General features: G+C 44.7%; 1 protein-coding gene across 5 annotated transcripts in view; it reads left to right on the forward strand.

The window, feature by feature from the left end:
- Positions 1-12689: 12689 nt before the first annotated feature.
- HIPK1 (homeodomain interacting protein kinase 1) overlaps positions 12690-17295 on the forward strand; it is a 50142-nt gene continuing 45536 nt past the window's right edge. For 4 of the 5 annotated variants that reach the window (XM_017869759.1, XM_017869760.1, XM_017869764.1 and 1 more), the window contains exon 1: positions 12690-13027. In XM_017869759.1, coding sequence (XP_017725248.1) covers positions 12817-13027 — 211 coding nt within the window. In that variant the 5' untranslated portion in view covers positions 12690-12816. Of the gene's footprint in view, positions 13028-13144; positions 13436-17295 lie in introns of those variants that run through there. The other variant, XM_017869763.1, reaches the window with a different exon arrangement.

Genomic DNA, 17295 nt, shown 5'->3' on the forward strand with positions numbered 1-17295 from the left:
TGCAGTGGCTCACGCCTGTAATCCCAGCACTTTGGGAGCCCAAGGCAGAAGGATCATGAGGTTAGAAGTTTGAGACCAACCTGGCCAACATAGTGAAACCCCGTCTCTACTAAAAATACAAAAAATAGCTGGGCATGGTGGCGGGTGCCTGTAGTCCCAGCTCCTCGGGAGGGTGAGGCAGGAGAATTGCTTGAATCTGGGAGGCAGGCAGAGGTTGCAGTGAGCTGAGATCGTGCCACTGCACTCCAGCCTGGACAACAGAGCGAGACTCCGTCTCAAAAAAAAAAAAACGTCAAAAAACAACAGACGCTGGTGAGGCTGCAGAGAAAAGGGAACGCTTATGCACTGTTGGTGTTCAGTGTATAAGCCCCTGTGGAAATTGGTTCAGCCTCTGTGGAAAACGGTTTGGAGGTTTCTGAAAGAACTTAAAAGACAACTACTCTTTGACCCAGCAATCCCATTCTGGGCATATATTCAAAGGAAAGTAAATCATCCTACTAAAAACACACCTGCACTCATCTGTCCAACCCAGCACTATTCACAATAGCAAAGACACGGAAGCAACCTAGGTGCCCATCAACAGTGGATTGGTTAATGGTAACTTGTGATGTGTAAAATAGAAAAACATATAACCCAGTGGATTGGATAAAGAATATGTGGTACATATACACCAGGGAATACTATGCAGCCATAAAAAGAATGAAATAATTTCCTTTGCAGCAACAATGATGCAGTTGGAGGCCATTACCCTAAGCAAATGAATACAGCAACAGAAAACCAAATACTGCATGCTTTCATTTATAAGTGGAAGCTAGACATTGGGTGGTCACAGACCGAAAGATGGCAATAACAGCCACTGGGGACAACTGGGCGGGGGGCAAGGGTTGAAAAACTATTAGGTACTATGCTTGCTACCTGGGTGATGGGATCAGCCATACCTCAAACCTCAGCATTATCCAATATACCTATGAAACAAACCTGTTATGTGTACCTCCTGTATCTAAAATAAAAGTTGAAATATATATATTTCACACACACACACACACACAGGCCAGGCATGGTGGCTCACACTCGTAATCCCAGCACTTTGGGAGGCCGAGGTGGGCAGATCACCTGAGGTCAGGAGTTCAAGACCAGCCTGGTCAACATGATGAGACCCTGTCTCTACTAAAAGTACAAGAAATTACCTGGGCATGGTGGTGCATGCCTGTAATCCCAGCTACTCGGGAGGCTGAAGCAGGAGAATTGAACCTAGGAGGTGCAGATTGCGGTGAGCTGAGCTTGTGCCACTGCACTCCAGCCTGGGTGACAGAGAGAGACTCTGTCTCCAAAAATAAAAATTAAAAAAAAAAAAAGATATATGTATAAACAAAGAAGAGTGTGTCAGAAGGAGAAGAAGAGGAGATGAGGTCAGAGAGGGTGGCAGGTGTTGGATCAGAAGTGACTTAATAGTTTAAAGTAAGAAGTTTTAATTTGATTGTAAGTGTACTTATAAGCTATTGGAGTGCTTTAAATTAGGGGAGTGATATGATCTGATATATGTTTTTGAAAACAACAGAGAATGGGGCAAAAATGAAAACAGGATACCACTTAGGAAGCTCTTACAGCAATCAGAGATATTGGTGAGCTGAGCTGGGGAAAGGTAATTTACATTCTATTTGATTTTTTTTTTTTTTTTTTTAAGTAGTGATGTGGTCTCACTATGTTTCCCAGGCTGGTCTTGAACTCCTGGCCTCATGATCCTCTCACCTGGGCCTCCCAAAGTGATGGGATTACAGGCATGAGTCACCACACCTGGCCGGATTTACACTGTGTCTAGATAGGAATCTTTTAGAGCATCTTTTTATTATAAGCAGTTACAGTGAAAAAGAATACCTTTTCCTCCACCAAAGCTTTCACAAAGAAAAAGTGTATCTGTAACCATATGTATACACAAAATAATATATAAATACATATATTTGTGGGGAATGAGAAAACGGGAAGAAATGAGTAAGCCAGTTTATAAGTAAATAATTGGAATATTTTATGAATTAACATTATTTCCTATAATAGGCATGTTTTATAACTATCTTCTTAAAAGAAATCGCATGTTTTACTTGCTTTGGAGTCAACACAAGTCTTGGGGTTACAGGTTACATTTCCTGAGAGACTAAGAATCTTCAATTTAAAAAACTTCATTAATCAGAGAGTACTTACTTTTTATTTATTTTTATTTATTTATTTATTTATGTTTTGAGACGGAGTCTCACTCTGTCGCCCAGGCTGGAGTGCAGTGGCACGACCTCGGCTCACTGCAACATCCGCCTCTCAGGTTCAAGTGATTCTCCTGCCTCAGCCTCCCGAGCAGCTGGGACTACAGGCACGAACTACCATGCTCAGCAAATTTTAGTATTTTTAGTAGACACGGGGTTTCATCGTCTTGGCCAGGGTGGTCTCAAACTCCTGAACTTAAATGATCTGCCTGCCTCAGTCTCCCAAAGTGCTGGGATTACAGGCATGAGCCACCGCACCCAATGCTTACTTTTACTTTTAATTTTTATTTATTATTTTTTGAGATGGAGTTTCACTCTTATTGCCCAGGCTCAAGAGCAATGGCATGATCTCAGCTCACCGCAAACTCTGCCTCCCAGGTCAGGTGATTCTCCTGCCTCGGCCTCCCAAGCATCTGGGATTTCAAGCATGTGCCACCACACCCGGCTAATTTTGTATTTTTAGAGACAGGGTTTCTCCATATTGGTCAGACTGGTCTGGAACTCCCGACCTCAGGTGATCACCCCCGCCTCGGCCTCCCAAAGTGCTGGGATTACAGGTGTGAGCAATCGTGCCTGGCCCTTACTTTTTATTTTTAAATTATTAAGATTATTATAGGGCCAGGCACGGTGGCTCTCGCCTGTAATCCCAGCACTTTGGGAGGTTGAGGCAAGTAGATCACGAGGTCAGGTGTTCAAGACCAGCTTGGCCAAGAAGGTGAAACCCCATCTCTACTAAAAATACAAAAATTAGCTGGGTATGATGATGGCGCATGCCTGTAGTCCCAGCTACTTGGGAGGCTGAGGCAGGAGAATCGCTTGAACCTAGGGGGCAGAGGTTGCAGTGAGCCGAGACTGCGCCACTGCAGTCCACCCTCGGCAACGGAGTGAGACTCCATCTCAAAAAAAAAAAAAAAGACCTCAGGAGATCCGCCCACCTTGGCCTCCCAAAGTGCCAGGATTACAGGCGTGAGCCACCACGCCTGGCCATATTTTTAAATTTTTAAATATTTCCCACACAACATAGATGTATCAAGTATCCATATTTGTTATTCTATATTTTACTTCTCACAGACTTTCTAATTTCACAGGTGGTATCAGTAGAGATGAATATTAGTAAATTTAGGAATTTTTTTTTTTTTTTTTAGATGGAGTCTTGCTCTTGTTGCCCAGGCTGAAGTGCAGTGGCACAATCTTGGCTCACTGCAACCTCTGCCTCCTGGGTGCAAGAAATTCTCTTGCCTTAGCCTTCCAAGTAACTGGGACTATAGGTGCCTGCCACCACACCTGGTTAATTTTTATATTTTTAGTAGAGATGGGTTTTCACCGTGTTGGCCAGGCTGGTCTCAAACTCCTGACCTCTGGTGATCCGCCCACCTTGGCCTCCCAAAGTGCTGGGATTACAGGCGTGAGCCACTGTGCCCAGCCAGGGTATCTTTTGGAAGTACCACTGAAGACATTTTCTGATGGATGGAATGAGGGAGTTAAGGAAAAGGTATTATCATCTTCATTTTCAGGATGAGGAAAGTGAGGCTCATCAAGATGCCCACCATCATACCCTAATACCTACCAGAGTCAGGATTCCTATGGACGTCAGGCTCTGAAGCTCCTATTTTTCTATACTGGAATCCTAGGAGCAGTGAGGTTGGTCAGGTAAAAGCCTATTTCATATCAGAGAATTTACCCTCTAGGGTTTTCATAGAGCACATTCCCCTATCCTACCCTGAGTGAAAAGAACCACTTGTTGACTGCTTAGAGGTTTCATCAAAGTGAGTTTACAAAAGTAATAATAAAAAAAATTAAATTAACAGTCAATGATGATAATTGTTATTTTGAGGTTTCTTCTTTTTAAAATAGAGATGAAGTCTTGTTATGTTGCTCAGGCTGGTCTTAAACTCCTGTCCTCAAGCAATCCTCCTGCCTTGGCCTCCCAGTCCTGAAGTTCTGGAATTACAGGCGTGACCAATGTGAGGTCCCCCTCCCTCCCTGACTTCCTTCCTCCCTCCCTTCTTCCCCTCCCTTTTTTTTTTTTTTTTTTTTTGTTTTGTTTTGAGACAGGATCTGGCTCTGTCACTCAGGCTGGAGTACAGTGGCACAAGTCTCAATCTCTTGTACTGAAGCAATCCTCCAACCTCAGCCTCCCTCTCAAGTAGCTGGGACCACAGGCGCACACTACCACACCCGGCTAATTTTTAATTTTTTCTCGTAGAGATGAGGTCTCACTATGTTGCCCACGCTGGTCCTCCAACTCCTGGACTCAAGCGATCCTCCTGCCTCAGCCTCTGAAAATGCTGAGATTACAAGTAGGAACCATTGTACCGGGTCCATTTGAAGTTTCTTAACCCCTATTCTATAGTTAACTGATCCTGATGCTTTGAGCACTGTGAATAAGCACTCAGTAATTCACTCATCAAAACAGTTATAGCACCAACCATGTGTAAGGAACTGTGCTGGGCAGGGGACACTTCATTGGGGCTTTTTGATTTCTGAGTTTGTGGGAAGTGCAAAATGACTTAGCACAAATCATATTCAATCATTAAATTTCAAGTTCCTGTTCTGCTTCATTGCCCCTTTCATGTGGGTCTCTGTGCCTTCCCAAACCATTTATTTTGGTTTTAGATGTTGCTTGAAATTGATGATAGGGAAAGACATATGGAATGCGGATGCTAAATGCTGTGTAACAGTTGGTCAAAGAAAAGGTGAGAATCTTAGAGTGGGGAGGATGATTTTTTATTTATTTATTTATTTTTTATTTTTTTTTTATTTTTTTATTTTTTTGAGACGAGGTCTCGCTTCTGTCAACCAGGCTGGAGTTGCAGTGGCCGGATCTCAGCTCACTGAAAGCTCCGCCTCCCGGGTTTACGCCATATCTCCTGCCTCCTCCCGAGTAGCTGGGACTAAAGTGCCTGCCACCTGCGGCTAGTTTTTTGTATTTTGTAGTAGGACGGGGTATTCACCGTGTTAGCCAGGATGGTTCGATTCCTGACCTCATGATCCGCCCATCTCGGCCTCCCAAAAGTGCTGGGCATTGACAGCTTGAGCACACGCCCGGCCTTTTCTTTTTTTTTTTTTATTTTTTGATTTTTTAAAAAAGAAAATGTGGCCAGCGCAGTGGCTCAGCCTTGTAATCCCAGCACTTTGGGAGCCGAGACGGGCGGATCACGAGGTCAGGACGACGAGACCATCCTTGGCGAACACGTTTGTGAAAACCCCGTCTCATACTACAAATACAAAAAACTAGCGGCGAGGTGGCGGACGCCTGTAGTCCCCAGCTACTCGAGAGGCTGAGGCAGGAGAACTGCGTAAACCCGAAAGTGGGAGCTTGCAGTGAGCTGAGACCCGGCCACTGCACTCCAGCCTGGGCGACAGAGCAAGACTCCATCTAAAAAAAAAAAAAAAAAAAAGGTGAGAAACTATAGAACAGAGGAAGCATAATAATGAGAAATGATGACCCAAGGAAAGGGAGAAAAAGCACTATTCCTTGCTTTTGCTAAATAAACAGTTGGTATACGAGAAAAGTGAGAAAGAGTAAGATCATTATGTGTGGAAAAGGGAGACATTAGAAATGATTATGGAGGAAGGAGGGTCTGAGGAGTCATACACATGGGTTGTATAACGAGTCAAGGCATTTGTTCTTTCCCCACAATAGTCTCTGGGTTGACCCTTGAAAATTAAGGGTAATTGTGCCTTGTCTCTAAATCCTGAAAACCTTCCTCCCTGCCCCCCCCTTTTTTTTTTTTTTTTTTTTTTGAGACAGGGTCTTGTTTTGTTGCCCAGGCTGAAGTGTAGTGACAAGATCATAGCTCACTGCTGCCTCAACTTCCTGTGCTCAAGCAATCCTCCCACCTTACCCTCCTGAATAGCTGGGACTACAGGTGTATGCCACCATGCCTGGCTAATTAAAAAAAGAAAGTTTTGTCCTCCATGACATCTGAATAAAATTGTTTTAGAGACAAGGTCTCACTATGTTGCTCCTTTCTTTTTTTATTTAGATAAAATTGACATATTACTAAACATTTTAAAGTGGACAGTTAGTGCATTTAGTGCATTCACAATGCTGTGCAGCCATCCGCATGCTCTAGTTTCACCTCCCCTTTCATTTATTAGGAAAGCTTGTATTCAAATCTTCTTTAATCCCATAGGATACCCCTTCATCCAAACTCCTGTTCCACTATTCCATCATTTCTGCTAGAACACAGTCCCCAAAATGTCCATTATTCTAATCCCTGTCACTCTCATGCTAGATATTGTCCATCATGAAACCAGATGAGGGGCCAGAACAACTTTTCCTGTGAGAAGAGAAGTGATAGAGAACGTAGTCAAAATGATTCATTTCATGATTTCTCAGATGTAGCTTATGTGGACCCAAGCAGATTCCTTGGATATTGAGAGCTGAATATGGGTATTGACCGGAATAGATTCTATCATTCAGTTGGACCAAACCATTCTTCCCAGCTTGTCAGTCACCACTGATACCATGAGTAATCCTGTGTAGGAACCACACAGTTTCTGCCCCCATTATGCCACCAAAACCGCTCTCTCGAAGATCAGAATCTATCTATCATCTATCTATCTCTCTCTCTCTCTCTCTATCTATCTATCTATCTATCTATCTATCTATCTATCTATCTGTCAGTCTATCCATCTATCTATGTATCTAATCTATCTACCTTAGAGATGGGGGTCTCAATATGTTGCCCAGGCTGGATTTGAACTCCTGGGTTCAAGCAATCCTCCTGCCTCAGCCTCCTGAGAAGCTGGGACTACAGGCACATGCCATTATGGACCAGCTAGCAGTGACCTTTCCATAAGCCCCTGAGGTATGGGGATTGTTTCCTAGAGAAGTTAGCTAACCCTAACTATTCATTTGAATAGGCAATGGACAGTGTCTGCCAAATTTCCCTATGCAAGCTTTCTCTGCTAAGGATACTCAAAAGGAGTCTTAAGAGAAAAATCTTGGTGATACCTAAGTCTTGCAACTCTGAGGAAAGGGATGAGTAGGGAAACTGAAGGGCTGACATTCATATCCAAGCATTCAATAATAAATCATTGTGGGCCTAGTGCTCAGATCTCTTTTGTGGGGTGGGGACGGAGTCTCGCTCTGTCAACCCAGGCTGGAGTGCAGTGGCATGATCTGGGCTCACTGAAACCTCTGCCTCTCAGGTTCAAGCAATTCTCTGCCTGAGCCTCCCAAGTAGCTGGGATTACAGGCGCCCACCACCACGCCTGGCTAGTTTTTGTATTTTTAGATGTATTTAGAGATGGGGTTTCACCATCTTGGCCAGGCTGGTCTTGAACTCCTGACTTAGCAATCCACCCACCTTGGCCTCCCAAAGTGCTGGGATTACAGGCGTGAGCCACCAAGCCCGGCTCAGATCTTATTTTCTAATATAGTTCTACATTAAAAAAACAGCAATCCGGCCGGGCGCGGTGGCTCAAGCCTGTAATCCCAGCACTTTGGGAGGCCGAGATGGGCGGATCACGAGGTCAGGAGATGGAGACCATCCTGGCTAACACGGTGAAACCCCGTCTCTACTAAAAAATACAAAACCTAGCCGGGCGTGGTGGCAGGCGCCTGTAGTCCCAGCTACTCGGGAGGCTGAGGCAGGAGAATGGCGTAAACCCGGGAGGCGGAGCTTGCAGTGAGCTGAGATCTGGCCTTTGCACTCCAGCCTGGGCGACAGAGCAAGACTCCGTCTCACAAAAACAAAACAAAACAAAACAAAACAAAAAAACAGCAATCCAGGACTCCTCAGAGAAATTGCTGATTCTGGGGCTGGGGCATGGAAAGTACAAGATGAATCTGGAGCATCCTATTTTGGAGACATGCTAAAAAAGACACAGGAGCCAACTTGAAAGGGTATCCATGACTAAATCTGGAAAATTCAAGTTCCAAAATAATTAAGGACAGTAATGAATTATAAACCATTGAAAAAAGTAGTAGTCCATAAGTCTGTATTATTAATAGATAACTAAAAAACCAACTAACTAAATAAGAGACAAGGGAGGATTGGTACAGGCAAAACACAACACATGCTAAATCTAGAGGAAAACGTTTAAAGAGGAGCCAGATATTTGCATTGTCTAAGATGTGTCCCCACAGACTGCTTATTAATTACAAGGAAAAAATAGTAAATGCATTGTGAGAAATCATATCCTTTGATAAAGTAATCAAAATTACTATCACCAGTGAAGGACAGAGAGACATTATGTGCCTTCGGATATAATATCCTGAGGGCACAATATCATACATGAAGTATTCTGGCCAGAAATGGATAACCTGAATCTAATTATAAGTAAACATCAGACAAACATAAACAACAAACCTAAAATGAGGATATCCTGAAATGAATAACTTTTTTTTTTTTTGAAACAAAGTCTTGCTCTGTTGCCAGGCTGGGGTGCAGTGGAGCCATTTCGGCTCGCTGCAAGCTCTGCCCCTCCCTAGGTTCACGCCATTCTCCTTCCTCAGCCTCCCAAGTAGCTGGGTCTACAGGCACCCGCCACCACGCCCAGCTAATTTCTTTCTGTATTTATGGTAGAGACAGGATTTCACCATGTTAGCCAGGATGGTCTCGATCTCCTGACCTCGTGATCCACCCGCCTCAGCCTCCCAAAGTGCTGGGATTACAGGTGTGAGCCACCGTGCCCGGCCGTGAAGAACATTTTATTACCCTTTTACCAGAAAAAGGCCTGTATTCTTCAAAAATATCAAAGACAAAGAAAAGCTGAGGAACTGTGCCAGATTAAAGAACACTAAAGAGACATGACAATTAAATGTAATATATGATCCTAAACTGAATCTTGTGCTGGAAAAGAAAAAAATGCTAAAAAAGATGTTATTGGATCAACTGACAACATGTGGAACATGGATGGTAAAGTGTTACAGCAATGTTAAATTTCCTGGAGTTGATAATTGTATTTTGTTTATATAAGAGAATGTACTTATTAGGATATTCAAGTATTATGTGGTAAACGAGCATGATGCATGCAATTTACTTTCAACTGCTCAGAAAAAAAAAAAGTATGTGGGCCGGGTGTGGTGGCTCACACCTATAATCCTAGCATTTTGGGAGGCCAAGGTGGGTGGATTGCCTGAGCTCACGAGTTTGAGACCAGCCTGGGCAACATGGCGAAACCCCGTCTCTACTAAAATACAAAAAAATTAGCCAGGTGTGGCGGCGGGCACCTGTAATCCCAGCTACTCAGGAGGCTGAGACAGGAGAATTGCTTAAACCCAGGAGACGGAGGTTGCAGTGAGCCGAGATCACGCCACTGCACTCCAGCCTGGGTGACAGAGTGAGACTGTAAAAAAAAAAAAAAAAAAAAAAAAAAAAAAAAAAAAGCATGTATGTGTGTAATAGAACTCTTTATCTATCTATAACTGCATATGATAAAGCAAAAGGGGCAAGATGTTAATAATCTGGGTAACAAGTATATGGGTCCTCTTTTTGTCACTCTTGCAACATATCTGTATGTTTAACATTATTTCCAAATAAAAAGTATCCTGGGGTCTGGATTTTAAAAAAATCATTGAAGTTTTCCTACTGTTGGAAGTTTCCTACTGTTGGCTCAAGGGACTTTTCTGCTTTTTATCCTTTACTGCAGACCTTCACTCTAATCTGGTTTTCCCAGTTTCACAACCTGTTGACTTCTATTTAAATTCTCTTTTTTTCCTAGCCCCTAGGATTCATAATTTGTTTGAATAGTTTGCCTAGCTTTATGGTTCAGTTTCTCTCAAGACACAGCCTTCTCGTCAGCTTCTCCTATTTGGTCTTAAGCACTGCCGCTCTTGGGCAAGTGGCTTCTTGCCTGCAACACTGAATCTAGGCTCTAGGTCCTAGAAGGATGTCAGACCCTGAATGAGACTTGAATGCTTCCAATTGCTAACTGCTCCATCTCCCTCTCCAGCTGCTCTGTCTTTGTTTAGGAGGATATATTTCATATATCTGCCCCTTTCTCGCCTTCTTTCCTGTTTAATCAAACCCTCATCATAGTTTTCTGATTAGGATCCCTTTCTCCAGTCTTTACCCACTCCAGCCAGCTATCTTCCTTCACCATCACTAGTTCTCTCTCACATTACCTGTCTGAATAAACTTCTTTTTTGAGACGGAGTCTCGCTGTGTTTGCCCAGGCTAAAGTGCAATGGCACGATCTCGGCTCACTGCAACTTTTGCCTCCTGGGTTCAAGAGATTCTCCTGCCTCACAGCCTTCTGAGTAGCTGGGATTACAAGCATATGCCACCACATCCGGCTAATTTTTGTATTTGTAGTAGAGACGGGGTTTCACCATGTTGGCCAGGCTGGTCTCGAACTCCTGACTTCCAGTGATCTGCCACCTTGGCTTCCCAAAGTGCTGGGATTACAGGCATGAGCCACTGTGCCTGGCCACCTGTGTGAGTAAACTTCTAACAGCTCTACATTGCTTTTCAAAATCTGACTCAATTTACCTTATTACTTCTATATCCTGCCGCTTCTCTGCTTAACTGTAAGCTCCTTCAGGGCACAGACCATGCCTTTTCTTCTGTGTCTCCTTAATTTCTTTTTTCTTTTCTTTTCTTTTTTTTTTTTGAGACGGAGTCTCACTCTGTCGCCCAGGCTGCAGTGCAATGGTGCGATCTCGGCTCACAGCAGCCTCCACCTCCTGGGTTCCAGTGATTGTCCTACCTTAGCCTCCCGGGTAGCTGGGATTACAGGCATGCACCACTACACCTGGCTAATGTTTGCATTTTTAGTACAGACAGGGTTTCACCATGTTGGCCAGGCTGGTCTCAAACTCCTGACCTCAGGTGATCTCCCCGCCTCGGCCTCCCAAAGTGCTGGGATTACAGGCATGAGCCACAACACCCAGCCCCTTAATTTCTTATATAGTGCCTGGCACCAGAAGATGCTCTGTAAATAGTTACTGAATGGACAAATGATGAAACTTTGAAACTTCTTTGACCTTACTATGCTCAAATATCACTTCTGATGTTCTTCTCCGACTCTCTCGCTTATCTTATACATGTCTGCACACGTTTTTGCCTCAATAGACTGTAAGGTCCCTGAGGGAAAAGACCATGCCTTATTCACCTGTCTCATGCATACCTGACCCAGTGTCTAGAAGAGTGTATAGCACAGAGCAGGCACACAAGCAGTTTGCTGGATGAATGAGTGAACGATACTAAAGAGGAGAAAATACAGACTTTAAGAAGCTCCCCGTATAGTGAGAAAGACTGAGGACCTAAAAGCAATGAAAATAGAGGTTAACAAGTGTAAATAAAGAAGGTACAGGTTAATTTAAGTAATCGGATGATGATGTAGAATTCAAATAAAATAAGAGTCAATCAGCAAAGGTTCCCGAGAGGTGAATTCTGAGAGATATTTGAAAAGAGGAAAGGGACATAACTTGAGAGAGCAGGAGTTTAGGAACATGTCAGAGAGTTAGGTTGAACAAAGGCATGATAAACAGTGTGTTTGAAGCTTACATTTTGAGCAGGATCTGTTATACCTAGACCACAGGTTTCTGCCTTTTTTTCTGGCTCATCAAGCAGGCATGTTTACCCACTCTTTTTGTCTTCATATTTCCCAGGTCGGCCCAATGTGAGGACTTTAAGTTCTTTAAGTAGTAGAAGGAAGTTTCTGTGAAAATATGCAAACAAAACTGCCTTGTGGGATCGAACATTTTTGGTTACCCTACTTCTCTAGGGAAATAAACTTCCCTGTTCCAGATAAAATGGAACTGCTCCCCGTGTTGTTAAGCCAGAGAGAAAGTCAAATGACTTCCCTTAAAAGGTACTTCAGCACATTTTACAAAAATTATAGTTTTTTGTGTGTGTGTGTGTGTGTGTTATGGGGATCCAAGGAAATCAAAGATGTTAATGAGTGAGATCTGAGAAACAAAACTTGATAGTAGAATTTTGTCTTAGCCACATCTGCCCTTCTCCTCAGAGAGTATATGCAAATACCGATGGTGCCCGACAGTCACTTTCTAGGGCTCAGATCACTGCTGCCTCCAGCACTTGTGGGATGGAAAAAATGAAGAGATTACAGTTGCCCTAAAAATGTCCCCCACTTCAGAAATCTGAATATTTTACACAGCAGGAGATATATCGGAAGTCCTACAGAATCTCTTGATTTTGGGAGATCGCAACTGCTTTTCCATTAGGATAACCTAATTTTCAGTGTCCTTTTTCTCAGAATGTTGTGCCAACGCGTTCTGTTTCCTAAATACCCAGCCTTACTTCCTTCTGGTAGAGGCAAGAAAATTATGCTAGCATTCGCTCACTGCATGTTTTGAGCGTTTGAATTCAGATTACAGCTATTCTCTCTCTTCCTAATGTAAACACAGGTTCCCAAGGCGGCAATGGGAGACTCCCCTAAGGGGCTCTTGACGTACAGGGAGACTTCCAGACAGGGTACACAGATGTCACATTGCTAGAACGTCTCTAGACGGCAACGAAACATTAAAGCCTAACCTGAGGTAATCCTTCACCGGCAGTTGAGCTCCTCTAGGCACTGTCTTCCTGTACACTGCCCAGGCTCTGGGGGTGTCACACTAGACTGTGGTGATGTCACACTAGCTGGGATGACATTTTACAGTTGGATCCCCTACCACTGCCAGGCACCTTTAAATCACCGCGGAGTCTACGGTGCGGAGGGGGCGGGAAGTCCAGCCCCCGCACTCGATCCACGCTGGCTCCCCACGGAGGCCTACCCACTCAAGGCCCACCCACTCCCACTGCGATCAGTACTATGCGGTCGTCCTAGAGAGTCCATTCATCTGCACTTCCGCCTCAGTAGGTGTCATGGCGCGGGGCGGGTGAATAGTTCCGGCGAGGCGGGGCCGTCCGGGTTGAGGGGCCGGCCGCTCGGCGTTCCGCTCGTCGGGTCTGGCGACAACGGCGGCTGCGGAGCAAGGGGCCCGGCGGTAGCCCCGGACGGCAGCAGGAAGCCGAGGCGGGAGCGCGCGGGGCTGAGGCGGCGGCGGCGGCGGCGGGAAGGGGCTGGGTGGTGGAGCGGGTGGGAGGCTGAGGAGGCTCCCCCTGCGGGACGGGCTCGGGGACGGCTCCGGGGGGCGGGGGCCGGGGCCCGGGCCGGCTCGCGCGGGGGGTATGATGACCCGGCGGCGGGGCCCCAGATCTCGTCTCCTCCGCCGCCTCCTCACGGCAGCCCCAGCTCGCGGCTGAGAACCAGACACACCGGCGGTGAGTGGGGACCGGCAGGAGGGGGCCTTGGCGGGGAGGGACTTCCCCTCAGCTCCCCGAGGCGGGGCCGGCCGCCGGCTCTCTTGGGGAGCCCAGCCTGCGGGGGGCGCCTTCCTCAGAGGGCCCCTGCCCGGGACCGGGCGCCGCGTCCTGCGGCCCGACCGCGAGCTGAGGGGATTGCGTTCCCAGGAAGGTGGGCAGGCTCCGGGCTGTTTTTCGGGGCAACTCCCCCTGCCTCCTGCCACTTCTCGCCTGGGCGTGTTGTCCTTAAGTGACGGGACCGCCTTGCGTCTCCTCACTCGGCCGGTTTTTCCCCGGCTGTCGTGGCAGGTTCCCAGTGTGTGGCTTGTGCGGGTGTATTTCACAGCTCGGCTTGTCACCATGATTTTGGGTTATTTGTGCTGTTTGGGACCAGGAAGCCGTGCCTGGAGCGGACGACAGTGGGGTGGGTGTGGGAGCTTTTCTGTCGTCTTCGCTGATGTTCTGTAGTCGTTAGGCTTGTAATTTGTAATGACAGTGGAGACTGCGTGAGACCAGCCCACCTAATGTATATCTGTGCAAGGCAGATCTAGAGGTCTGGCCCAAAGGGAAACTTTTGCTGCCACCACTTTCAAAGCTTTCGTTAAAAAAACAAAAAAGGAAAGGTGGAGAAACAACCAAAATTCTGGTAAGACCCACACTGTTCACAGGTCTGTGGGGAAGAGTCCCCTTTTTGTGCCTAGCAACCAAGACCTGGAGTTCCGTCTCCAGGAGCGTTGGTTTAACCTCCAGTTTGTTGTGGTGACGAGCCCTGAGCAATGGCCTGTGTTTATGCTGGGGAAAATTTCCTGCTTGGGGAGGGGGGTTGAGGATGGGAGGATGGGGGTAGGGAAGAGAAGGAAAAAAACCCCAAGCTCCAGTAAGTCTTGTCTTTACTTAACCACTGATTCTGTTGTAGGTAAACTCATTTAGAGGCAGTCCTAGATGCTCTTTTTGTCTATTAGTGACACTTTGGGAATTCTCAGTAATTGCATCAAAATAATACTTTCAGCGATAGACTCTCTGTCCCAATCTGTTCTTTATCTTGTTTCTTAGTAACTGGTGAAAACAACAGTGTGGCTTCCTGCTCCTGATGAAATGGGGTTAAATTAAGTGGCTGATGCCCTCAGCAAACCTACAATTTTCCTTTTGTTTGTGTAAAGCTATTTTGATTTTGGTCTGTAGGGTTTTGGTTTTTTTTTTTTTTGTAAGATTATAGAGAATACAAACCATTACTAGGTTTTTAAATATAGAAGCCTAAAAGCTTTCTATAAAACAGTTTAAAATCTAACAAATCATTTGACTTAATTTTCATTATTCATCTGGTGATTTTGGATCTTTACATGCAATTATCTCAGGGTTCTATGTTATAATGCTGGTATGATGAAGGGTGTCATTGACTTTAAGATACTGTTCCTGGCTTGAAGGATATTTTAGTAAAGTACTTGCGGTTGGAACTGGAGGCAGCCAAGCCAGTAAAGCATCTTAGAATAAAATGGTGAATGAGATCTTATAAATAACTGACTCTGGTTGGCAAGTAGAACTTTTGCTGGTGATACCTTCATGAATAGTTTATCCTATCTCTCGACACTGTAGTTTTGTGGATTTTAGAGCAAGTTCGTTGGTAACTTGAGACTTCAAACCAAACCAGAACTTCCTTCTAAAAGAAAAAGATAATCTCAGAGTTCATAATTGTTTGGAAAATAGACTTCTTTCATTCTGTGCTTTTGTTTTTATAAGCACAGCTCCATCAATGATTGTTGGTACAAATCAGTGAGTCATACCGGCCTTGTGAAGTTCTTACACTTGGAACTTGTGCAGCTTGTTATATTTTGTAACTGGTCTTGAAATTTGAAGTAATTTTGCAAATATGAGCTGCTTGATCTGCCACCTGCATGAGGTATAACAGCAGTCTGTATTTTTTAGGTCTTTTAAAAAAAGTTTACCATTATTCCTCCCGTTTTCTTCCCTTCCTCTCCCTTTGTGCCATTCTGAACACAAGTCATCAAGATTATTTTCCTTTGAGTACCACTTCAACAATCACTGGTTTGTCTCTTGGTTCCTTTTGTTTTTGTTCCTGATCTTCCTTTTAGTTGTTGGAACCCAGCTCCTAAATGCCTAATATATTCCTGTAGTGCATAATTTGGCACTTCAGAAATTTATATCCTGTTTTCACATTTTTCTTTATTTTTCATGTGTTTTATCATTTCAGCAACATTTTAAGTTCTTTGAAGGTAAGGAAACTGACATTTCTTTTAGATTCTTTAGGGGTACCTGGTACAGTGCTTTCCCAGAGTGCTTAAGGAAAAGGAATGAGAAGACCTGGATTCCTTGCCAGCATTGCTACTCATTAGCTCTGGGTAAAACTCGTTTGGCCTTTTTGGATCTGCTTTTTTTTTTTTTTAAATTTGAGACAGGGTCTTACTTTGTCACCCAGGCTAGAGTACCATGGTGGGTTCAGGCTGGAGTGCTGCGGTGGGTTCAAGTGATTCTCATACTTCTGCCTCCTGAGTAGCTAGGACTACAGGCACTACAGGCACACACCACCATGCCTGGCTAATATTTGTATTTTTAGTAGAGATGGGTTTTTGCCATATTGGCCAGGCTGGTCTCGAACTCCTGACCTCAAGTGATCCACCTGCCTCGGCCTCCCAAAGTGCTGGGATTACAGGTGTGAGCCACTATGCCTGGCCTGGATCGCCTTTTTCTCATCTTGGAATTAGGGGGTTTTAGCATCTTTTAAGGTCCCTTTTATCTGTAAGAGTTCCAGTACTTTTTTGCCAGTGTCTTCTGCTCCAGTTAAATATATCTCCTTACTCTACACAGCTTTTTATTTTTCCACATCCTTTGGCATACTAGCATGGCAAAAGTCATCTCATTCTTCTGAAAGAGCCTCCTCCATCTTCCATTCTCCAAACTGCTATTGCCTTACTTAAGTCCCGTTTTCCTTCAGCTTTTGCTGGCATATTGTTTATGTTTCATATTGGTCTCTGCTTTGTTAATTTTAACTTTTTCTTATCGTGGAAGCTCCTCACGGTATAGTTTTCTTAATTCTAAACTTTGTAGACCTATAGACCGTCGTGTGCAGGTACTAAAATGTAGTGCCTTTTTATTAAATACGAAGCACTTTTTTTTTTTGGGGGGGACGGAGTCTCACTCTCTCGCCCAGGCTGGAGTGCAGTAGCATGATCTTGGCTTACTGCAAGCTCCGCCTCCCGGGTTCACGCCTCTCTCCTGCCTCATCCTCCCAAGTAGCTGGGACTACAGGCGCCTGCCACCACGCCCGGCTAATTTTTTGTATTTTTAGTAGAGACGGGATTTCACCGTGTTAGCCAGGATAGTCTTGATCTCCTGACCTCATGATCCGCCCGCCTCGGCCTCCCAGAGTGTTGGGATTACAGGCATGAACTACCACGCCTGGCCAAGCACTTTTCTTTTGTTCTGTTGCCATAGTCATTCCAAATAAATCTAAGTGAACTATTGATTTTGATACAAAGCAACAGCCTCTGCCACATTGAAGAAGTGAGCTTTAAGTACAGACTAGAAGGGTAAGTGAAAGGAAAAGAAAAGTCTAAGGGGAAAATGAAGTTCAGAGAGGAAACATGTTGAAGGAACTAGGGCCAGGGAAGGCAAGGTGTATTGTGGGAACCCAGAGAGACTTGGTAGTATTGGAAGAGAAAGTGCCTTGGGAAAAGCGCAGATGAAGCAAGGCTATGCAAGTAATCATGGTCCAGATCTTGCAAGGCCTGGTAATCCAAATTAGGAATTTTTTGGTCTTTTACGTTAAGTTTTTCAGTGGGGGACAGATACCTTTTTTTTTTTTTTTTTTTTTTTTTTTTTTT

The sequence above is a fragment of the Rhinopithecus bieti genome, unplaced genomic scaffold (genome assembly GCF_001698545.2).
Source record: "Rhinopithecus bieti isolate Rb0 unplaced genomic scaffold, ASM169854v2 scaffold_3040, whole genome shotgun sequence".
NCBI classification, from domain to species: domain Eukaryota; kingdom Metazoa; phylum Chordata; class Mammalia; order Primates; family Cercopithecidae; genus Rhinopithecus; species Rhinopithecus bieti.